The following is a 22,515-nucleotide window of genomic DNA, read 5'->3' as shown; positions in this document are numbered from 1 at the left end:
TTAGTCTTTCTATAGCACAGAAAGTGAGAAAGGTCTGTAAGAGACAAGACACACTGCAAGAGAAGGCACAGCTAGAATCACTTCAATCCAGCACAGGCTTTTTTAAATTAAATATCAGAAAGTACAATATCTGAATTGTCCATTCTGTTTTGCACAAGGTGTAAGCCAATGCAGTATTGTGAAACCCAGAGATAAGATTATGTGCCAGCTGCTACATAGATTTTTGTTAATATAGCCAAGGAAACACTCCCTATTACTCTTCTATGATCATCTATAGAACAAAGGCCTAACTTCCCAAACGGAAAGGAGACAGCTGAAAACCCAGACCTGATCTGTCCCATCCACCTCCTCCCAAAAAACATACAGAGCCCAGATGACTAAGAGCACAACTGAGATGGGGACACTATCAGCACCCAAGAAGCACCTCTGGGCATCCTGTAGGACTTGACAGCTTTTATACACAGTCTCACCATCCCCTTTTCAGTTTTCTCACCTGCACCAAGAGCAGAATCTACTGGAGTAGCTGCAGACATGCTGCAGACACTCTGCATCTACGAGGAGCTCAGTCCTTGTGTTGTTTTAAGAAGATTCCTTGGAGGACCTATTTAGAGTCATATTTCTATTGCAAAGTAGCAAAGAAAAATTGGAAATAGTTAAAAAAAAAAAAAAAAAAAGTCTTCTGAAGTGGACTAAGGAAAGCCTTAAGCTCCTACAGGGCCCAGAGAAGAGCAATGCCAACTTGTCACGCACTGCAGAACCACCTCACCATCTGACAAGAAGCTTGTGCACCAGATATCAGGTTACCTGCCCTCAGTTCAGCACACTCCTACCAACACAGCCAGGCATTGAGCATGCACACAGGAGCAGAAGGCAGGCACACACGTGAGCTCTGCAGTAGTACAGAACTGATATCTGTTTGTGACAACTTTCTAATTCACATTAGAATTACAGCATGTATGCAAAGTAAAACCTTCCCCTTCAGCCTCTGCCTGGTTCCTGCAACCACGTGGTGTTGTAGAGCACTACCAGCTTTAACAGCCAGTTATGTCACCAAAGATTTCCTCATGTAGAGGAAATACAAGGCTGCCATTTCTTTCTTCTTTTTCTCATGCCAGTGATCAGACGGGTATTCTAGTGCTGATTTGATAGAACATCTCATTAAGCTGACGTTAAAAAATATAAAAAAGAACTAATTTATCTTAATTGCTAGTAAAACTACTAAACTAAAAAAAAAAAACAAAACAAAAAACAACCCTGAAAAAACACCCACCAAAAAACAAGAAACACCACACAAAGTTCTGTTGTGGGTTGTTGTTTGGTTTTGGTTTGGTGGTTTTTGTTGTGTTGTTTTGGTTTTTTTTTTCCAATTTTGTGGGGTTTTAGAGGGGTTTTTTTGTGGTTTTTTTTCAGTTGCTCCGTAATGACTTGCATTATTAATATTGTTGGCAGAGCAGCTGCAGAACAGTTGCAAGTGTTTAACTTTCACACAGCAACACCCTTGTTACAGTTTCAAGACTAGAAATCAACTGTATTTAGCAGTTTATAAGCCAGACGCACTGTGTGGAACAACCTGTGGATAATCACAGTGCAACGGCATGGTGCATAAACAATTCAAATTAGCATTGTGCCTGAACCTGCAGCTTTAGGTACAAGGTATTTTAAGACATTCAAAAAAGTTAGCTCCCTTCCCCTTTCATGCACACAGTTGTCAGATCCAGCACATGCAGCTGAGGTCTGTGACTTTCATATCGCTTCATCAAAAACAAGATTCTAAGTTGCACATCACCCAAAAAAAAAAAAAGCAGCACTGCAAGTCATCAAACACTCATGTAAACTCCATGTTATTCCACATCTTAACAGACATTTCCAGAGAAAGATATTTAACATATCAGAATAATACAAGCAGACAAGCAACAACTGCCTGTTGAAGGGACAGTGACAACAGAGGAAATAAAAAAAAAAAAAACATGGAGAGACTACGTAATGATTTTAATGGCTTTTTAATCTTCAAAGCAGCTAGCATGAAGTTATATAAAACACAGCAAACCTGGATGCAGCAGTAGCCTTTGTTCTGCTGAGGACAGGGCAATTAGACCACCACACTGAAACTGTCAGGCATGACAGATGCCTCCCGTTCAATGGGCAGCAGAAAACGTGCTACTCAAAGTCTGGAAGAAACGCAGACCATGGCAGCACCAGCAGTACTTGGGTCATGGGTCTTTTTAGCTGAGTAAAACACATGCTGTCTTTAACAGAAACATGATCAAATCAACAGCAGAGACATCATGAAAGTAAGAACAGGATGTGCTTGTACGTGGATTCTCAGAAAAGATGGGTGAGAAGTGCCGGTTAAAGCTGGAGACAGCTTCTCTGCTCACTCTTTCAAACCAGCGTCATGCCACCTGGTTCTTCCTACACTGAAGGAAAGAGGTCTCATTGGACATTACTGTAAATTAACACAGCTAGATAATAAAAAAAGAAATCCAGCTCCATCACCTCTTCTTCAAGAGTAAAAGAAGTAAGCAACCATCAAAACCTGCAGTTCTAAATGTGTATTTGATCCAATACAATAATCCAAAGATTCACCACTTTGAAACCAACAGTTTTGGAGGGCTTTTAGGTGTAACAAGCCAGTTTTTTTCTTAGGTCATCGTCTCCATGATAAAAATTAATCATCACTGAAGTGCTAGCTTATTTCTGCTGTAAATGAAAGCCACTTACTCAAGTACTATTGAAAACTCCTGTGATAGAAACACTTTGATTTTTTTCTGTTAGAAAAATCGAACACAAATGGTACAAGTGCTGTAGACTTAATCATAAAACAATGTGAAAGTTACCTATGTGCAGACTTTAAGCCTACACCAATAAAATATTATTAAATATATCCTTATGAGAGCACCTAGTCACCCAGAACTGTTTCATGCTAGATACTCGTGGTTTTAGGACAACAAACTCTTAGGCTGAAATGTCACCTTATGATTTCATGTTTAAGTCAGACTGATCAAATATACACGTTTTAAATACATACATAGTTTGAAAAAAAAAAAACGTGCATTTCTCAAATACGAAGTTACCAGCAAAATAGAAACCTCATCTCTCAGTTTAACCGTTATCCTTTAAGTGACAAAGAAGGAAGATGAGAAACTCCTATTTAAATAATAAAGAATGGTTATCAGAAGTATAACAGACAATTACTATCACACTTGCTTTGTTGTTTCCTTTGCTTTAAAGGAAGTTTGCAAAGTGCTTAAGTGAAGCCAGGCCTCAGCAGAGCTTTACTGGCACGCAGGCTAAGCGTGTTAGAAATGAACTGAACTCGCTAAACATGGTTCCTCAGATGGTCGCCATGACACGGCAAGAGTCAGTTTGTTGGGGAGGGAGAAGAGCATGTATTTTGGTATACTCATGTAGAAGGTGAGTGTATTGAGGAATGATCTATGAAAACAAAATGATTTAAGCGAGGGCACACCAAGAATACGCAGTGGTTTGAGCCAACCATTCTTTCGGCAGTGCTGTCTATGGGGCAGAAAGGGCTATAGCAGAGTGCCTTTCCTAATACACCATTTCAGCACTCGTACGTTAAATTGGGAGTCTAGCATCCATTTCACGGACCAGGAACTGGATGTTAGAGTAAACTAATTAGAGTTTAATGAGAGTCAGAAGTTCTCCAGTTGAACAATTTCTTATTTCCCACACAGCTCATCAAAATGTATACCTACATGCCCTTTGATGCCCTGGTACTTGTATTGCATACATTAGCACTCCTGAATACACAAGATTTCCACCATAAACTAAACCACCTAAAATCACTGAAACAGTCATAAAACATAAAGGAACTTTCCGAAGGTGACAACAGCAGGGTAATATCTAAACAACATCTTCAGTACAACCTTATGCTGTCTCTTCCAGTCAGCACATATACAGTTATTCTGCCATCTCCTGAGCACTATTCAGCTGCTAAGCATTATCATGCTAGTGAATAACTTCTACGCCCAATTGTTAATTTGTCCGTTTTCAGCAGCCAGCATATGTGAAATACACAGCAATGCAGCAAAGAGATCAGTGACTAAGAACAAATCAGGATGGTTTAAGAGAAGCATCAGCAGAGGAAAATTCCACTGCTTTGCAAGCAATCCCATAGCTCTCAAGAGCAGTAGTAGTCATCGGGGAGGAAACGGTTCACTTTCCCCCTCCCCTTCAGTGCCAAATTTCTCATCTGTGGTTACCCTCAATATGTTTATCCCAACTGACACTGGGTAGGTGTTTCACACAGTTAAATGGGGACCGATTCAGCGCATGAAGGAGAAGAGGTGCCTCTGGCACTAGCCAATCATCAGCAGACAAATCATTTTTCAAATGGATGGCTGCTCCTCTTCACAACTGTTTATGCTCTGCGAAGCACACCGCGCACCAAATACGATCGTGTGAGTTCGCAGCGGGGTGAGTATTCCGCCTTGCCAGTTCGGGCTCACCTGCCATCCTCTGCGCCAGCCATCACCAGCGCCAGCACTGAGTCCAGCTCCTCCGAACCACCAAGCCCACTGGGAGAGAGCACAGCTCCTGCTGAGGCGTTCATTTTCCCTTCACCCACACGCACCGGGGGAGAGGGGGGCTGGAGGGGGCAGACTCAACTCAGTGCAGCTTTATTCCGCCAGGTGGGCTTAGGACGAGCGGTGGGCGCTGCCTCGGGTGCCTGGTGTCACTGCAGCCTGCCCGTAACCAGCAAACTCAGGCCACCCGTGACACCAGCACGGGCGACAGCAGCACGGTTTGCCAGCAAGCGACCCCCAGAGCACCGGGAGTCTAAACACACATAGCAGGGCGAAGGGCATTCGGACAACGCTTTCCAAAATCAGGGACCACGATGACCTGCATGACCTGGTACTCCCAACTACGCGGGGTCCGCCGGCACGCTCCCGTGCCAAGGCCGGGGGACGGCGGCAGGGCGCACCTCCCCCCGGCCGCATCCCCCCCCCCCCCTCCCCTCGCCCCCGGCCCGAGGAAAAGGAGCCGGCGAGGGGAGGGGATCCGGGAGCTCCGGCCCTGACGGGCTGTGCCGCGGCCAGGCTCCCGCTCCCCGCGGGGTGCGGCCTACCCGGGGCTGCCGCCCGTGAGCGGGGTGCGAGGCCGCAGCGCCGCCGCCCGCCCGCACCTCGCCTCAGGCAGCGGGGGCGCGGCCGAGCACCGGGGCCCGGCCACCGCCTCCTCCTCCTCCTCCTCCTCCGGGCAGCCCCCGTTCCCGAGCAGGTGCTGGGGTGACAGCGGCCCGAGGGGCGGGCGGGAGGCGCCGGCAGACAGGCGGTGCCGGGGCCCCGGCGGGACTCACCGTAGATCATGGCCAGGCCGGTCTCGTGGAGGAAGCGGACGCGGCGGTGTTTGAAAAGCCAGATGGTGAGGATGGTGAGGGTGAGGAGCAGGATGAAGGTGAGGAGGCTCACGCTGTCCTGCCGGTGACTCTCCTCCGCCTCCTTCTCGGTGGCGAGCTCCTCCATGGCGCTGCTACTACTGCCGCTGGTGCTCCTCTCCGCCGCCCGCAGCCCGCCGGCTGCCAGCCCGAGGAGCGGCAGCACGGGCAGCCGGCGGCGCAGAGGCAGAGCCATGGCTGCGGGCGGACCGCCGCGACTCCCCCGTCCCACCCCCCGCAGCGCCGGCGGCCACCCGCGGGCACTGCCCACCAGCCCGCCTGGCGCGGCGGGGGAGGGAGGGAGGGGGGGAGGGAGCGGCCCCGGCGCGCAGGAACCGCGCCCCCCCCCCGCACCCCCCTCGGCCCCTTAAAGGCGCAGCCCCGCCGAAGCGGTCGCGGCTCGTGGGCTGTGAGGGCTCGGTGGAGGTGAAGCGGCGGCGGGGGGGTGGGTGAGAGACAGAGAACCTGTCTCGCCCCCCCCCCGCCCCGCCTCGATCGCGGGGCCGGTTTTGCTGCGAGGAGCGCTGCCGGTGCCGCTGCCGGTGCCGCCTTCGTCTCACAGCAATCCGGTTGTTCCAGGGATGCGGTGTTGAAAACCATCCCTGCGGAGCCCGGCCGGCCCTCGCCCGGGGCTGAGCTGGGCCGGGAGCCGGTGCTCTCCGGGAGACCTGGAGGGGAAAGGAATAAATGCAGGCGGTCGCCGCTCTGGGTCCCTATGAATTTGCAAAAGCTCTCCCAAAAGAGTGAGAATACACTCACCCGAGTCACTCGAGTGTTTTCCCACGTGGGTTTTTCCCTTTTCCTTCCTTTTTCTTCCCCCTTTTTCTTCCCCCTTTTCCTTCCTTTTTCTTCCCCCTTTTCCTTCCTTTTTCTTCCCCCTTTTCCTTCCTTTTTCTTCCCCCTTTTCCTTCCTTTTTCTTCTTTTTCAGATACAGGAAAACTTACTAAACAGAAATTGGTAACTTGGGGTTGGTTTCCATCCAAATACGTCCTACTGGAGATTTGCTTCGAGGAAGCAAGACAATTGTAGGAAATTGACAGACCTAGTCAGTATTTTTCATTTGAAATTTCTCTGATGGGGGAAAAGAAAGAAACACATGCTGACTGTTTTAAAATCATCTCGAGTTGAGAGAGGGGGGGGGAAAATGTCCCTTTTTGCTTTCTGCAAACAAGGCAAAATCAGAAGTTTCTCATTTAGCTTTTTTCTTTGATGAATTGCAAACTTTTTTTTTAAAGAAAAAAAAAAAGAGATAAAAAAAACCCCAAGGCATTCCAAGTAACAAAAATGTTTGATTTTAAAGAAATACAAAATGCGGTAAAACTCAGGTTTGTGGGATTTTTGGTTTTGTATTCTTCAGCGGGAGCGCGCTTTGCCTCTTTTGCTACCAGAAGAATTCCCTCCTGGTTTCCAGTGGTGGTGTGAGCAGTGCTGACACTTCTGCTCCTGTGACATTTCTCCCAGAATTGAATTTTCTGAATTCAATGAATGAATCTCCCAGAAGTTGTAATTTTAAATTTTTAATTACAACTTCTAACATGTATTTTAGCCATTATTCTGCATAAAAAGAAAGCCGAGTACCTTTGGCCACATGTTTAGTCAGTTATATGGCAGATCCCATCTCCTTTAGTGCTGTCCCCTTTCTTAACTTTGCTGCCTGGCCGTTTCTGAAGGCATTTATTGGGATGCTCTAGTTACAAGAGTCTCTCTTCCAAACTTTATCTTCTCCGCTGATGGATCTGGAATTGTCTCTTGTCACATATACTTTTGTTTAGGAGTGTCCTTTTTAGAAACATTTCAAGATGACAGCTATGTAAATCCACATTTTTGTTTATATGTAGTCCTTTTAAATACAGTATTTATGCAAACTCCTCAACAGCCTTCAAAATCCATTCTAATTATGTGCAATTACCTTTAAACAGTAGATTGTGCAGGGCTGAAAGTTTACATTGATAGTGCCGTCATTTGAAAACCTCTTAGAGATGAAGAGCATTAATTTGTCCTGAAGACCTAGCTCTTAAATCTATGTGAACCACTAAAACTACTGCCTCGAGACTGCCTTATGTTAAATCTCACATTTAAAATTAGCATTTCTGGTATAATGAGAGCATTATACCACTAAATCTTTAATGTGTATCTTTAGGATATAAAAACTACATACAATATAGTTAATGTCTTTAACATATAACAGCCTGCAGGCCTCACAGCAGACTACAGGTATGCAATACAGTGCTAAGTATGTGTAACACTGATAAAGTTGTAAAATAAAAAGATTAATGGCAATAACAGGCTCTCTTCTGTTGTTCATTCGTTTGTTTGGTTTTTAATTGTATGCTGCATAGTGCTGGGTAAAGTCTGTCACTAGGTGTGTGGTGGCTCTTTTTAGGAAGACAATTTCCATGTATATTGTAACTTCATCTACCTCTCTGCTGAGCTGCAGTTAGAGTATTAAGTTACTTTCTGCAAAATCTTCTACCACTAAACTGTGTTTTATCCTTCAACATTCACACAGTTCACTATGCACTATGCCTCTTGTCCTCCAGGCAACAACAAGAAATATCAAGGCAATTATTTTAATAGTTAAGTGTAATAGCCCAATTTTACTTTTCCTCTTTTTTTTTTTTTTCAGCTGAACTATGTTGTTTGTGGAGGAAAGCATTCATCCATAATTTGGTGTGTCAGTGCTACCATTAGCACAAGCTTTAAATCTCCACATTCACACTTACAGGTATTTTCACTGCTGCCTTACCTTTGTAGCCTCTGCACAGGTATCACTTTATCCCAGGAACACCTCCACTTGAAATAAATACATCAGTAGGTACTGCCCCAAAATATTTTTACTGTATTAAAAAAATTATGTTCACCATTGTTGTGCACAAAATCAGGCACCGCTCATCCTTTCTCTGGACTATATGGATGTGATTAAATCCCATACAGAAATTGCTGATGGGAATATGATTACTTCTGTCAGTTTAGGGCGTGAAAGTTTCTTAATGATGCAATTAAGTTCTCCTCAACTCAACATATTCTGTCTAATATGTTGTTGCCAGGGAATTTCACATACACAGTATATTTGGTTCATAGAGGCCAAAGTTTGCTGTCTCTTTGCACTCATGGATTGGTACCATGGTGCCTGAATAGTTTAACTGATTTAAACAGGATCATCTGGAGCATATGATATCAAATAAGAAGAAAAGGTATCAAGCTGAGCTTGTCTATACACCACTGTAAACCAGGCTGCATCCTTGTGAGAGCTGTGTTCACACAGCTCGGATCCTTACAGCGCTGTGGCTAGCAGATTGCTGTGCTCTTTTCAGTCTGTTAGGAACATCAGTAATTTCACCTCAAGGGCTAGCTCCGACACTGTAATAACCCTGAGGTTACCGTTTGTGCTCCAGACTTTTTCTGGCAGGCATCCACCTGCCTTCCCAAGCCGTTACGCACTAAACCTCCCTCGCGTTCTCTACAGGTGGGACCTGGATGTTACCTCTGTCTGGCAGCCACCACGTACGTTGCACAAGTCAGCCTGCGTGCTTAGCAAAACTACCATTTTGTTCTATTCCTGCTTTCTTCCCATTTGTTATTTTTTTTAATCTGGTTCCGTGCAGAGGTCTTTGATCTGTCTGCTCTTTAAAAGGCCGCGCTTAAGGTAGAAACAAGGATATGTGCTTAGGGAGATGGAAGGCAATGGCCAAGTGGGATTGCAATAGAGGGGTCAAAGGCTTAAAACCAAAGCTATGAGATGACACTGAAATAGAGTGAAGGACAAAATCTAGCCATTCAACAGACTTCAGCCATACCTGGAGGGATGCAGGAAGATTTTGTTGTTAAATACTAATAAATGCATGCATTGCACATAGTTGATGATTGACTTGTGTGATTCATTCATGTGAGTCTGACCAAAACACCGTAGGTATAGATATGTATTAACCCACTCCATTCTTTTTGCCTACCAGTCTTCTCTTATTAAAATGTTCATCCTGCCAGAAGCACCATCAAATAGTCCATTCAGCTCTTCTATAATTTCCTTTGTTATGAAAGTCGTTGTTACCACAGGAACTGACACATGCTTCAGGTTTATTCTTATTCCCAGAGTTGAATAACACAATGTGAGGCAAATGTGAGCTACTACTTTCAAGCCCTGCTCTCTCTCTGAGCTATTGGTGGGAACATTGTTTGCTCCTTGTCTGCGACACTGAAGAGCTCACGCTCGATCAAGTCTTTTTCTGTATTATGCAAGTCTGTCGAGGCTGGCCCTTTGTGCTGATGAAAGCAGCAGTTTTGAGATTTTCACTGATCTAACATGCCTTTATAGGGCTGGTTCTGACAGAGAAAGGCCTCACAGTTGCTTGCACTTGCAACAAACAGGAAAATAAAAAAAATCCTTATCTTAACATGTGGTGTGTTTGTGCTGCAACTTGCCTTGCACTCTCAAATTTTCTAGCACATTAATCCAGACTGTAGTAGCAAGCTGATTAGCAGGCAGATCAACCTTGCAGAGGAGCTAGCATGTCAGCCACTCTCTTTACTGCCTTTCTTTCTTTCTTCTTTCTTCCCCTTTAAGCCAAAACGTCCCATCACTGTGCTTTACAACGGCAACCCATTTCGAACCTACAGCCAACATCTGGCAATAGTGGGATCGTCTTCTCGTCTGCCCTCCTGTGTCCATGTAAGATATCCCCAACCCTGGGATCCCATAAAACATTGCCCTATCACAGACGTGAGTTTAAAGACAAATAAGTGTTCTGGGATTAAATTCTGAAGAACATGTCATGGTTTGACTGAAAAACAAATTTGTTTGAATCTCCAGTTTGTCAGAACTGTTAACAGTTGTGGCATTTTTCTCTATTAGTACCAGTTCTGCAGAGGTGTTGTACATCTGAGAAAATGTCGGAACTGCCATTTTTCATCAGTGCAAATGCAGAAACCAACATTAGGCTTTCCAGTAGACAAAAGTCTGGCTAGAGTAAAAATTGTTCTGTGCTATTTGCAAGCTGCAAAAGTCACTCACTGTGCAGCTTTTATGCCGTGGTAGACTTCAAAGTGTCTGAGAGGGGTATGACTGGAAATTTTGTCTACAAAAGGGTGCTCTGTCATCTTCCTCATACCCAAAGAGGTTGCTTTCCCCTTCTAGCTGTACATGATATCAGGAACTGTCATTCTACTAGAGGCAAAGCAGATTTTGTCTTATTCCTCAGAAGGCAGCATATCATTACCCTTTGCAGGTACTAATCATGGTTATGACTTTCAATGTTATAATGCTCAAAGAAGGAGCTAAGTGGTCACTGTTCTCATCACTTCCCACTATATTCTCCATAAATATATAAACAAGTGAATATCATAGTGTCAGGGCTCAGCTTGTGCCAGAAGAGCCTGAAAAAAATTCTGGAAAAGAGCAAGTGAACGTTGGTTGAGGCACATGAATTTGAAACTGCAAGCATGCATGTGGATGCTCTGTTACTGTCAGCAAGCTACTACCAGAAACTCTGCCTATAGAAAGTCTCAGAGGAGGAAAGACTGGGAAAAAATGCAGGTGCAATGTTGTGGCATTCAAATTTAGTATAAAATATTTCTATTCTGGGTTTGTACAACTACTCTCAATCTTTTGACAAAGCTCTCCCGGAAAAGCCTGCTGTTCTATTCTTGGTAGAGAAACAGAAAGCCAAATTATGCTTGATTAAATCTTGATTATGCTTAATACGCTTTGCCTGTAGGCACTGCATAGGCTAGAAAGTGAGTCTGTAAGTAAAATTATGCTAAGCACCCTGGATTCATCTGAATTAGGCAGCCCAGAGGCATGGCTGGACATATGAAAAAAAAGGTTAGATCTGTCTTGAAAAGTTATGTCTGAAGGTACTTATTTTTGCTCTTGTTCTGGGAAAAAAAATCAGGAACTTCTAGTTTCTTCTACAGGAAAACAAGCCATCCTATAAATATTAGATCCTAAAACATCCATGGAGAAGCAGGTTTGAATTGCTCCCATCAGGCTGGACACTGTGCTCTGCAGGTTTGAAAGCAGTGTGGTGGTTTGGTGAGAAGGTATAACTTGCCTGCCATATTCCCATAGGCTCTTTTTCTGCTGAAAGAGCTGAATTATTAACAATACACTAATACAGACAATCTGTATAATCTAAACAATCTCCTACATAGATAATAACTAACTTACTAAGAAAGTGGCAGAACGTCACTGGCAATTAACTGGCAATTAACTGACAGGATGGCTGAGGTTGGAAGGCATCTCTGGAGGTCATCTGGTCCGTCTCCCCCTGCTCAAGCAGGGCCACATAGAGCTCCTTGCTCAGGTCCATGTCCACACAGCTTTTAATCATCTCCAAGCACGGAGACTCCACAACCTCTCTGGGCAGCCTATGTCAGTGCTCAGTCACCCTCCCAGTGAAAAAGTGTTTCCTGATGGTCAGAGGGAACCTCCTGTGTTTCAGTTTGTGCCCATTGCCTCTGGTCCTGCCACTGGCCATCACTGAAAAGAGCCTGGCTCCATCCTCTTTAGACCCTCCCTTCAGGTATTGACACACACTGATGATATTATCAATGTATAAGAAAATTATATTAGGTTACCAATGAGGAGATTATGAATGTAGTATCTAGTTTACTAATCATATTTATCTCCAAAGTTTTCCAGACTGGCGAAATCTAAGAGAATGGTGCTTCAAAAGGATGAGAACAATTTAATTGTAAATTTTTGTTACTGTGGAAATGAAACAATTGATTGACTATTACTGATTTCATTTTACAAGTTCTGACAAATCATGTATGAAATTTGGTGACACGTTTCTTGACAAGCTATGCAGGCAGTCAGTTCCCAAAACTTGGGAGAACTCTGAGTCAGGGAGGCAGAAGGGGCTGAAAGGTGAGGATCAGGCATAAAGTACCGAACAAGCCAGCACTGGGATCTGGTTGTTCTTTTCCAAGAATAAGCAAACTGGTGTTGGTGAGGGCAGTACCATTTGGTAAGTTTTAGTTCCTGATGGACCTTGGCTAATACCAATGGCAAGCTCTAAGGAAAAACATGCTGGCTCCAACAGTTGAGACCTCTCACAGCAACTGTGCATCTACCAGAAAAATTATGAGACTGGGGCTGGGCCAAGTCTGACAGCTCCCTAAAAGCATGCTTATTTGAGATGGAGCTGGACGTGGATGATATGGATAGGGGTGTTTGTTATTTGGTTAACTGCTAGGCTGCTGGCTAATGGCAAAGAGGAGAAAGGCACCAAAAGGCTTGAAATTAAAAGACAGAGAGCAGTTGTCAGCTGCTTCAAGATGCAATCAATATTATCTCAAGCTGTACTGTGAAGATAGGAGAAGTCCAAGGCAGATATGTTAGCGGAATCAGCATCACAGTAGTCAGGTCAGACACAATTCTTCTGTTATTGTAATGAAGAATTTGGTGTTACACTGCACTGTCTTTCCCTCTTTATTCCTTATTTTAGTGGCAAGGATATTTCATTCTACAAAGAAGGCTTTTCATGCTAATATTGTTTGCATATTGCCAATTCCTCATCCTTCCCCAGTCATGTGCTATTTGAGATAAATGTCAAGATTGGGCGGTAGAATAGATGGAGTGATTTATTGTGGCGTGGTTATTACCTGCATACAAAGCAGGGACATCTAGAGGCCAAAGCACTGTCTGCAAATACAGTCAGTACAAATACATCTGCTAGATGTGGAGTATTAGAGCATTTTTCAAAAGCAGCTTAGATAATAAGGACATTGTATGACCTCTAGTGGTACTAAGCCCAAGGCACTGTCAAAGTCACTCATAGCAGCTGGATGCGGTCGGGGAAGAGCCAAGGTTACAGAGGCACTATCACGTGTGTGCTAGATCTGTCCTGCTGTACCCCCACCTCACTGCTAGGTTTAAGTCGGTCCAAATTTTGTCCCACTGCCAGGATGAGATCGAGAAAAGTTCTTAATTCAGCAGAAGTTCCCAACACTCAGCAGAGCAAACATCTTGCAGCAATGTTTTCATTTTCAACTAATCACACGGGGTCATTAATCTTTCCTGCTATTGTCTTTACGCAGAGGAATAAGAAGCCTGGCAACACCAGTGCAAGAAGGAAGGATGATGAGAACCAAGATGTAAGATCTGCAACGTCTTCTCTGCAGCGACTCAGAAAATTAACAAGGAGTAACACTTTCTTTTAATATCGGGAGAAGAATAATCTGTTTCACTGTTTTTGTGGATCCTTATCAGGGTTCTGTCCCCTTGAAGAGGTGAAGCTGTCATTGCTGAGACTCCCCTTACAGAGTCCGGAATCCCCACAGCAAGAGAAGGAGTCTAGGAACGACCCCCTGCCTGGGACAGGGACTTTGGCAGCAGGGAAAGGTAGGACCAGGGCTGCCAGAAAGAAGCTACTGGCACAAGGATGAAGTGGAAATGGCAACAAATGCGGGAACAGAAAATGCTGAATGTGACCGTGTGATTAGGAAACCAGGTTTTTCCCACAGGATTGCCATTAGGAGACCAGCGTTCTCACAGGGAGCTGCTGGCGCAGTCTCTTGGCAGGACAGCCAGCAAGTTGCAGGACATCCTCAGACAGACAAGTTAAGTTCTTTAGAGTTATAGGGCCTATTCCCATGGCTTCCCTTCTTGTCCATCCTTTTCCTGCAGCCCCTGACCCATGCTGAGTGTGCAATGAGTCAGTTCCCAACAGCCTGTCAGTGGAAACTATTTCAATGCTCTGCCGCAACTGAGAGATGCATAGACATTTTGACAAAGTGCAATTATGGAAGATGTATTTTGTTTTATTTGCACTTAAGTTCAGTTTCACTCACATTCTAGAGCTCGGGACCTTTCTTTTGTGCACTTCTTTTGTATTCATGGCAGCTGGCTTTATTTTTTATGTTTTTTAATTACTGGCTTGTTGTTTTCTTTTATTTGCTCTTTATTCCTTTGGTGTGTAAATAGCTACAAAATAGAGAGAGGAACTTCAAACTATTTTTAAAGGAAATAATTTTAAATAAGCAATATACAAAATGGACCACAACTCGTTTAACCCAGAAAATTAACATTGTGTTTGCTTTATCTTACAAAACTATTTAAATTGAAACCTCTTTTCCTATGCCTGAAGAAGGTTTTTAGTGAGACTTAATTTGCCTTAGCTCAAGGACATTTCCCATTTTCCCATTGCTCATTGGCCAGTTCGGCACCAGGTTCTCATGACATGGCTGCCCTTCCCTTCTTCTGACCTTTAAGTCAAGATCAATTGGCCTGAACTATATGTAGGATGCATGGAGTGTACATATCCCTGTATATGATCACAGAATTCCTTTGGTATTTCACCTTCCATTATTAAAATCTGTGTTTCTACCTATCCTGGCTGAGAGGAAACCTTTCCATATGTCAGATTTGTCTAATTTGCACCTCCCTCTGGTGAACGGGTCTATTTTCCAAGTGAATGTGTCTTTCATTCCATCCTAGTTCCTCTCCATCTGACCATTTTAATTTATTGATTTCTGTACTGAACATTTTTGCTCCTTAAGTGGAAATTACACCATTTGAAAACCAGTCTTAGTGCAACGAGTCTTCCTAACATGCAAGCAAGATTTAGAGTTTAAACTCTTGCAAATAATAATTACTTCAGTATTTTCTTTCCATCTGCTGTCTCTGCAGAATCCCTTGCTATTTGTGTTATCAACAGTTCAACTAATTTATTCCTCAGAGTCTTATAATGACATAGCAGTATTTCCAAAAACAGTGCCTAGAATGTTTATTGCACACTCTGCCAAAAGATAGAAAGGGAAGAAACAGCAAAACAAATGGAATCCTGTGTTTGTTTACTTTAACAGCAGGACTTTTTTATAGTTAACACTGAGTATTAAAACATTGTTGTGGTTTAGCCTGAGTCACCACACAGTTGCTCGCTCTCTGTCCCTCTCCTCAGCGGGACAGGGGAGAGAATTCAGAAGAAAGGAAGACTCGTGGGTTGAGATGAAGAAAGTTTACTAGAATAAAAAAAGGAAAATTACAATAGTAATAAAATATAAGGGTAAGAAAATGTACAAAATGAATGATGCACAATTTCTCGCCATCTGACATCCTAATGACCGATACAGCCCGTCCCGAGCAGTGATCATGGAAACGACACCAAGCAGCACGAAAAGGAGCAAGAGAGAGGGATGTGGCCTCTCGAGCCAACTCCCACTTATATACTGAGCATGACGTTTATGGCACGGAATACTCTCTTCAACCAGTTTGGATCAACTGTTCTGGCTATATTCCTCCCAGCTTCCTGCACCTGCCCATTAGCAAAACCTGGAAAGCCAGACAGTGTCCTTGATCTCTTTAGCAACAACTCATATCATCAGTGTGTTTATCAACATTCTTCACATACCAAATCCCATACTAAATCCAAAACATGGCGGCTACTGAGAAGAAAATTAGCTTCATCCCAGCCAAAACCAGGACAAATATGTAATTTAGATCTGATTCACTGGCTCATTATGGTGCTGATGAAGATTGATAAAAAATCTTGACTTGTGTGGGGACTGTTCAGGGTTACAGAGTCCTGTGTAATTCCCTAAAGTTAACGTAGGCAGAGTCCAGCACTACTGAAGCCCTTGAGTGTATTTTGCAAGGATTCCACCAAGGTCCAGATAAGTGATGTCTTCTACATTCTTGTTGGAGGTCCCACTTTTCTCACTTTTTGACAGTCTCCCTGGGAGGATCAGCCAGATACTGTTTTCACCCACAAAGACAATGTGCATGGCAGGTTGGCACCATAGATAAAACCACCTCACAAAATTAATGTTAAGAGCATGAAATTGGAAGAGCATCAATAGACTGTGCGACAATGTAAAATAAGACTTCACCTAGACAAATTCTGATGAATTACGGGATAGCAAATTAACATGTTGCTATGTCCAACTACCCATCTTTGATGGTCTGCTGCACCAGAACCAGGAAGACAGTGTCTACTCCAGCCCTCAGCAATCCCTCTCTTGGGCCACAGTAGCAGCTTGAACCAATAGTGAAAGTGAATTGATGCTATGTCAGACACTGAGCAGGAAAAAACCAAACAAACAGAACTTCTGTCCTTCTAAAGTCAAGAAGTTCTCTAGCCTCTAAAAACAGCAGTGTATTAAGTGATAAGAGCAAGAAACCTTTACTCAGTGCATTCTTGGCTTTCCTTTTCCACATGAGGACTGTGACAGAGCGAAACTTTCTAAGAGCTCACCTTTGGAAGGGTGCCCCACTGAGCACCCCAGCGCTAGCTGCTAGGGACCTGGATAAAAGATAAAGAGATGTAACTGGAGGCAGATGCTGGCAGATTATCTTGTCCATTTTGACCAGGATACAAAGGGAACTGGCGTGCCTCTTTAGACCAAAAAAATTCCCATAGGCTTAGGGAAAAAAGTAATGGCTGCTGGGCTATGAAGCAGCAAGGCGTTAAAGCTCATCTTAATTTTAATTATGTGCCTAAATCTTTGCTCTTGCTTAAATCCCACTGAAATCTGTAGGTTTTAGCAAGCGCATACATGCCTTGCTGAATCAGCACTGTCGCTTGTTATCTGAAATGCTGCCCTATTAAACATAAACCGCAAAAGAGACACTCCATAAACTTTATTGTCATTACATCGCATTTCTATTTAACATTAAACCGAAGAGTCTGCCTGTCTCAGCTAGAGGTGCAGATGGAACACGGGATTTTCTGGCAAAGGAAATGTTGGGCAACACCCTGGTTATGGCACCTCTCTTCATATCACAGAAAAGGATCTGGGACCCAGACTCTTGTCTAAGATCTCTGAACCTGTAGTCGCTAAACGAGAATATGCTTTATAGCTGAAAATGTAATTGGGCTCCGTTTGAGCAAGTGCAGGCACTACATTAGCAGCTCTTAAGCAGATTGCGACCAGCTGCAGTATTCTGCCACGGAGATGGCTTGTGGCAAAGCTCAGAATTAATGTGAGTTTTGTATCATATTATGTTGTCCATTACATTAATATTAGGATATATATTTCAATTAGCTAAGATAAAATATATTACGGTCTACATTCAAATTATTCTTTCATTCATTTGGCCAACAATATTTAATGTATGTATTCTTAAAATTATTGATTCATTAAATATATGTTTCAATTAAAAAAAATTCTGAAATTACTCATAGTTCTGTGTAGTGCCTTTTAAGAGTGATTTTAAATAGTATGGTCCCTGTCTGTGTCTCACGTATTGCACAGAACTCTGCTCATCTTTGTCCCGAAAACGAGCGACAGAAAAAGATTTGTAGCCATAGAATCATAGAATAGTTAGGAGTGGAAGGGACCTTAATTTATTACAGAGAAGGTAATTTACGTTGGGAATATGTGGAAGGTCATTTCTGAACAAACAAGTTAGCAGATGCACACTATTCAGTTTTGCCACCTGTGCTTTTCCTTGTCTTAGCATGAAAGTTCATAATAACCTGGGGTGGAGGCACACCTGTCCGTTGAGTCCGCTGAGTTAAATAACCTCAGCATTAAAGCCGTGTGTCACAGTTACCAGACTCTTTGCTGAGGACAGCTACAAAAAATCCATTCCGTTGTTGTCCAGCAGTATTGTTGTTCAGCAAAGTTGCTGGTGACCAGAGCTAAATTCTATATGCAAGGAGATGCTGGAAAGCCACATCTTGCTTGAAAAACAGGAGGAAGTTAGCCCAAAATCACCAACAGCAACGCAAAGTAGACTCTAGCACATTTTAGTGCAAAATTAGCCATATTACTTGTTCTGCCTAGGCTCAAGTTCCAGACCAACTTCTGTTGGTGTTCAGTCTGGCAGGAGTCTCCGGCAGTAGAGAATCTGCTAGAGAGACCAATAAAAGGCTAGGGTGATCTCAGGGTATGTGACTGCTGTGTGAAAATACTACTCAGTGTATTTGTCATCTGTTTCTGAAAAAAAAAAAAAAAAAAAGAATGTCTGTATGAGACTCAAATGCACAGATGTCTAATTGAAACTGTTGGTTTTCGCACTCATCAGTTCCTCAACACAGTTTACCACATGTCTGTACAAACATTTGTGCTGTCCCGCTGCATAGCTGGTTGGGGATTTAAATAAGCAGCTGGAGGCAAGGGATGCTTTCTGTAACTGTTCTGTCTTAAATATGTGCCGGAACATAGCCTCAGAGAGTGAACCCAGCTGTAAAGTGCCCTTCCTTTCCTTTCTGATGAGTACTACATAAGCAATTGCCACTGTCAGGTGTAATTTGTCTCATCTGTAATTTACTATTTCATATGAGAATAGGTGAACCTAATCTTAACTAAGAATCCTTTTCAAAGCTTTATACCAGTTCTAGGTAAGTTGCCAGGATCTCAAGTACAGCATTTTTAACATTTCCTGACAGAAAACATGAAACGAGCTTTTAGAAAGTAGTAATATTTCAGATCTTTTGTTTCATCTACTTGCTTTTCATGTCTTAGAGGTGATATTTTCAAGGTCTTCTCTATAACTAACAGGATTAAAAACCTGCTTCAAAAAAGACACCCTTCAGATTTTGTCACAAAAATATGATTTCAAGAGCTTTGAGAGACACACACAGAATACAATGAATCTCATTAAGGAGAAGATTGTGAAAGTTTGGCTTTGTGTGTTTTGGCAAGCTTGCAGCAGCGTAGAGCAAACCTGATTCTGCTCGGTGTTAGGAGAAGGACAGATGCGCACACAGTGAGCTCTCGCTTCCTCACGCTTACCTGTCCAAGAGCTGGGCAGATCTCCAGGTCCTGATGTTAACTGAGAACAGCTGTCTCCCTGCACCTTTAGGGTGATGTACAAGAGTGTCAAACAAGAGAAGGAGGAAAGGGAGTCCAGATCTTCTCACCCTATGGGTAAGTAGGCACTACAAAGCTACGTGAGGATAAAACCCAGCCCATACAGGCCCACAGTCGATGCCCTCGCTTTGCCCATCTCTCTGAGAGGGACTTCTCTGCTGCTGAAACAGAATGGCTGTCCTCCTGGGAAGGACACCAGAGCTCTGAACGGCTCCCTGCAAGGTGCATGTGCCCAGGAGGTATGGATACGGTAAGCCTCTTTCACCAAATCCTTTAGAATATAACCTTTACAATGAAAATATTTTATTTTTCAGTTACCTAGAAACTAATATCTGGGGATCACAAAGCTCCATATTAGACCGTAACTAGATATATTTCACAACATCCCCAGGAGGGAAATCACTAATTACAGCAGTTTGTTGAAATTAAAATGAGTATAATGATGGTTGGTAGTGACTATGATATTATTGCGATCTTGTATTACTACACTTCGGGCTGTGATTGTATCAAATCTCAGAAGCCAAGAGGGTTGGGTCTGGCTGAATGAAGAACTGAAGTAGGCATTTGCAATTTCTTAAGAAGTCACGTGCTCACAAGTCACAAGTCATATTAATTTGGTCCGGAATAAATAATCTGGTGCTTTGGTGTTGGGAAACACGCTGGAGCTTGAGAGGGTATGCTGTGACAGGGAGATAAAACCCATAGCCTGTTTTGATCAACTGTAGCCATATAAAAATCCTGTATTTTTAAGGAACTGATGATTTTGCAAGACAAGTATGTTGGTCATGGCAGTACGGAAAAATCCCAACTCAGAAACTTGCATTTGCCTTGCATCTGCTCATTAGAGATGTAAAAGTTACTACTTCTCTTTAAACACCTTTGTGAAGCAGTACTGACATCGGTGACAAGGTTTGTAGAGCTGGCTGCATCTCAGTAGGGGAAGAAGTCTCTTTACACACACAATGAAGTCCTCTGTTACGACAGAGAATCCCCTAATGCGAGGTAACAACGTTCCAGTAATGTGTTTTTAGATTTTCCATAAATTAATTAAATGCTATGTTAGCTTTTAACAAAAAATTAACAAAAGTTATTTTTATTCCTTCTGTCAAAAATGATTATATATATGTTTTAATGGATGTATAGAAAGAGGAGCCTAGTTGCCAAAAGACTGCAGAACTTTGCTAATCTTTATAAGCTACACAGTGGTCTGGGAGGACACTTAGACTTCAAGAGAGTCTAGCTAGAAGAGGTGAGGGTGTATGAGACCTTCTGCAGTTGCAAACTGTCTCCAGCTGGCCTCGCTGGACACACCGTGGAAAGAGACGATGCACAGAGGATTTGGTGAAAGACCAGGATCCGGCCAGCTGGTGCCCAAGATACCGAGAAAAGTGGCTCATAGAGTGGATCTGCATTGTAGCAGAGATGTGAAACTGTACTTTGTGGTGGTGTTGGTAGCACTGGCTGAGCTGCTGACCTGGACTGTAGCATCAAAAGCTCAGAGCAGATTTCACATCTGCTCAGGCGTAACATTTCACAGCACAGCTGACGTCAAAAAGGGCGTCAGTCACCCCCTTCCTGAGCAACTGTTTCTGGACAATTGGTCTTGCTTCCTCCTTTCTTGCTGTCCTCGGGGCCCTGAGCCAGGTGAGCCTTTCAGCCTGCTTAACTGGCAGAGCTTTTCTCAGCTGCTTTTCCTGGTCTTCTCCTCTCTTCTTCCTCTTCTGCTCCTACAGCAGGAATGTCGTCCTTTAATTTACAGAAAATGTCTCTTAAGTTTTGTAAGTGGGTATGTATGGGGTGTAGGTGGCCAGGTTTTGGTAGCAGAGGGCTGCAGGGGTGGCCTCTGTGAGGAGCTGCCCCATGCCAGATGCAGCCACTTCCAGACATCTCCAACAGATCCACCACAGGGCACAGCTGAGCCCTCAGTGACACTGGTGGCACCTCTGGGAAAACATACTTAAGAAAGGGCAAAAACGTTGCATAGCGGTGTAAGAGAGAGGAGTGAGGAAAGAGAAACAGCAGTGTGAACACCAAGGTGAGAGAAGAAAAAACAGATGGAGGTGCTAGGGGCGCTAGAGCAGGGATTTCCTCGCAGCCCATGGAGGGGACCATGCCAGAGCAGGCAGACATGCCCTGAAAGAACTGTGGCCCATGGAGAGCCCATGCTGGAGCGGTTCTTGAAGGACCGCAGCCCATGGAAGGACTCACCCTGGAGCAAAGTGTGAGGAGGAAGGAGCAGCAAAGAGGAACCAGCATGGACCAGCTGCAGCCCCCATGCCTCAGCTCCTCTGCGCTGCTTCAAGCAGGGTGGCGAGAAGGTAGAGGAGCTGGGAATGGAGGGGTGGGGTTGATCCAGAGAAAGCGGTAATCCAGGGTAGTAGTGGGGAAGGTGCTGCTTTCATTTAGCCTTGGTTTCTCACCATCCAATATTTTTTGATTGACAAAAACTAAATTAATTTTCCTGTCTTTATCTCAACCTATGAGCTTTTGTACCTTTTCTCCTGTCCTCTTGAGAAGGGGCAGTGAGCGAGCAGCTGGGTGGGCGCAGGCAGCTGGCCGAGGTCATCCCACCACTGGGTAACAAAGTGTCAGTGACAATTCTGAAGCCTTCCCCCGCTGCTTCCAGGAATCAAATTTATAAAATTTTGGAGAAAATATCTTTGAACAGCTGGACAGTTTTATAGAAATTGTGATTATTTTTTTTTCCCCCCTCTGGGGGGAAAAAATCACCGCAAACAACAAACCACACCCACCTAAAGAGCCTGATTACTCGCGAAGGAAGGCACAGAGCAGCAGGGCGCTGGGTGTTGCCATGCTGCCGCTTGCTGCGGGAGCTCCGCCACGCTTGCGAGGAGCCGGGGAAGCTGGGTCCCTGGTGCAGCCCACTCGGGGCACGGCGGTGTCACGGACACGGAGGGGGGGGGGGCAACGTCCTTGCCCACGACGCAGGCGGCATCCCCAGAAAAGCGGGTGCTGTCGGAGCAGCCGGTGCGCGTTCAGCCGCCGGACCTGACATTTTGCCTTCGAGTTCCGCAGAGCTTCAGGCGGGACGGGGGCTCCCGCAGCCGGCCGCCGTTTCACCTCGTTAGGGTTGCGGGTTCACGGGTATTACTGTCTCCTCCCACCCGCGGCGGGCACCCTCCCCGGGGAGGGGGCGAGGGCAGCCACACAAACATCGCATTTCCCCGCTCCGCCCCCCCAGGCTCCCTCAGCCCTGGGGCTGCGCCCCGCCTCCGGCCCCGCTAGGCCTCTCCCCCCGCGTCAGCCAGGCCCCCGCCCCGCCCGCTGGCGGCAGTCGCCTCCCCAGGCCGCCCGGTGACGGTTGGAGCGGGCCGGGGCGGGGGGAAGTGTCGCG

The 22,515-nt window shown here is 44.5% G+C and overlaps 1 protein-coding gene across 2 annotated transcripts in view; it reads right to left on the bottom strand.

The window, feature by feature from the left end:
* Window positions 1-5,665, bottom strand: part of SLC9A7 (solute carrier family 9 member A7) — a 72,267-nt gene extending 66,602 nt beyond the window's left edge. For both annotated transcript variants that reach the window (XM_086768828.1, XM_086768836.1), the window contains exon 1: window positions 5,327-5,665. In XM_086768828.1, coding sequence (XP_086624954.1) covers window positions 5,327-5,600 — 274 coding nt within the window. In that variant the 5' untranslated portion in view covers window positions 5,601-5,665. The remainder of the gene's footprint in view (window positions 1-5,326) is intronic.
* Window positions 5,666-22,515: the final 16,850 nt, after the last annotated feature.

The sequence above is a fragment of the Chlamydotis macqueenii genome, chromosome 1 (assembly GCF_036417535.1).
Source record: "Chlamydotis macqueenii isolate bChlMac1 chromosome 1, bChlMac1.mat, whole genome shotgun sequence".
Classification (NCBI taxonomy): Eukaryota; Metazoa; Chordata; class Aves; order Otidiformes; family Otididae; genus Chlamydotis; species Chlamydotis macqueenii.
Note: the sequence above shows the minus strand (reverse complement) of the source record. Positions and strands in the feature narration are given on the sequence as shown.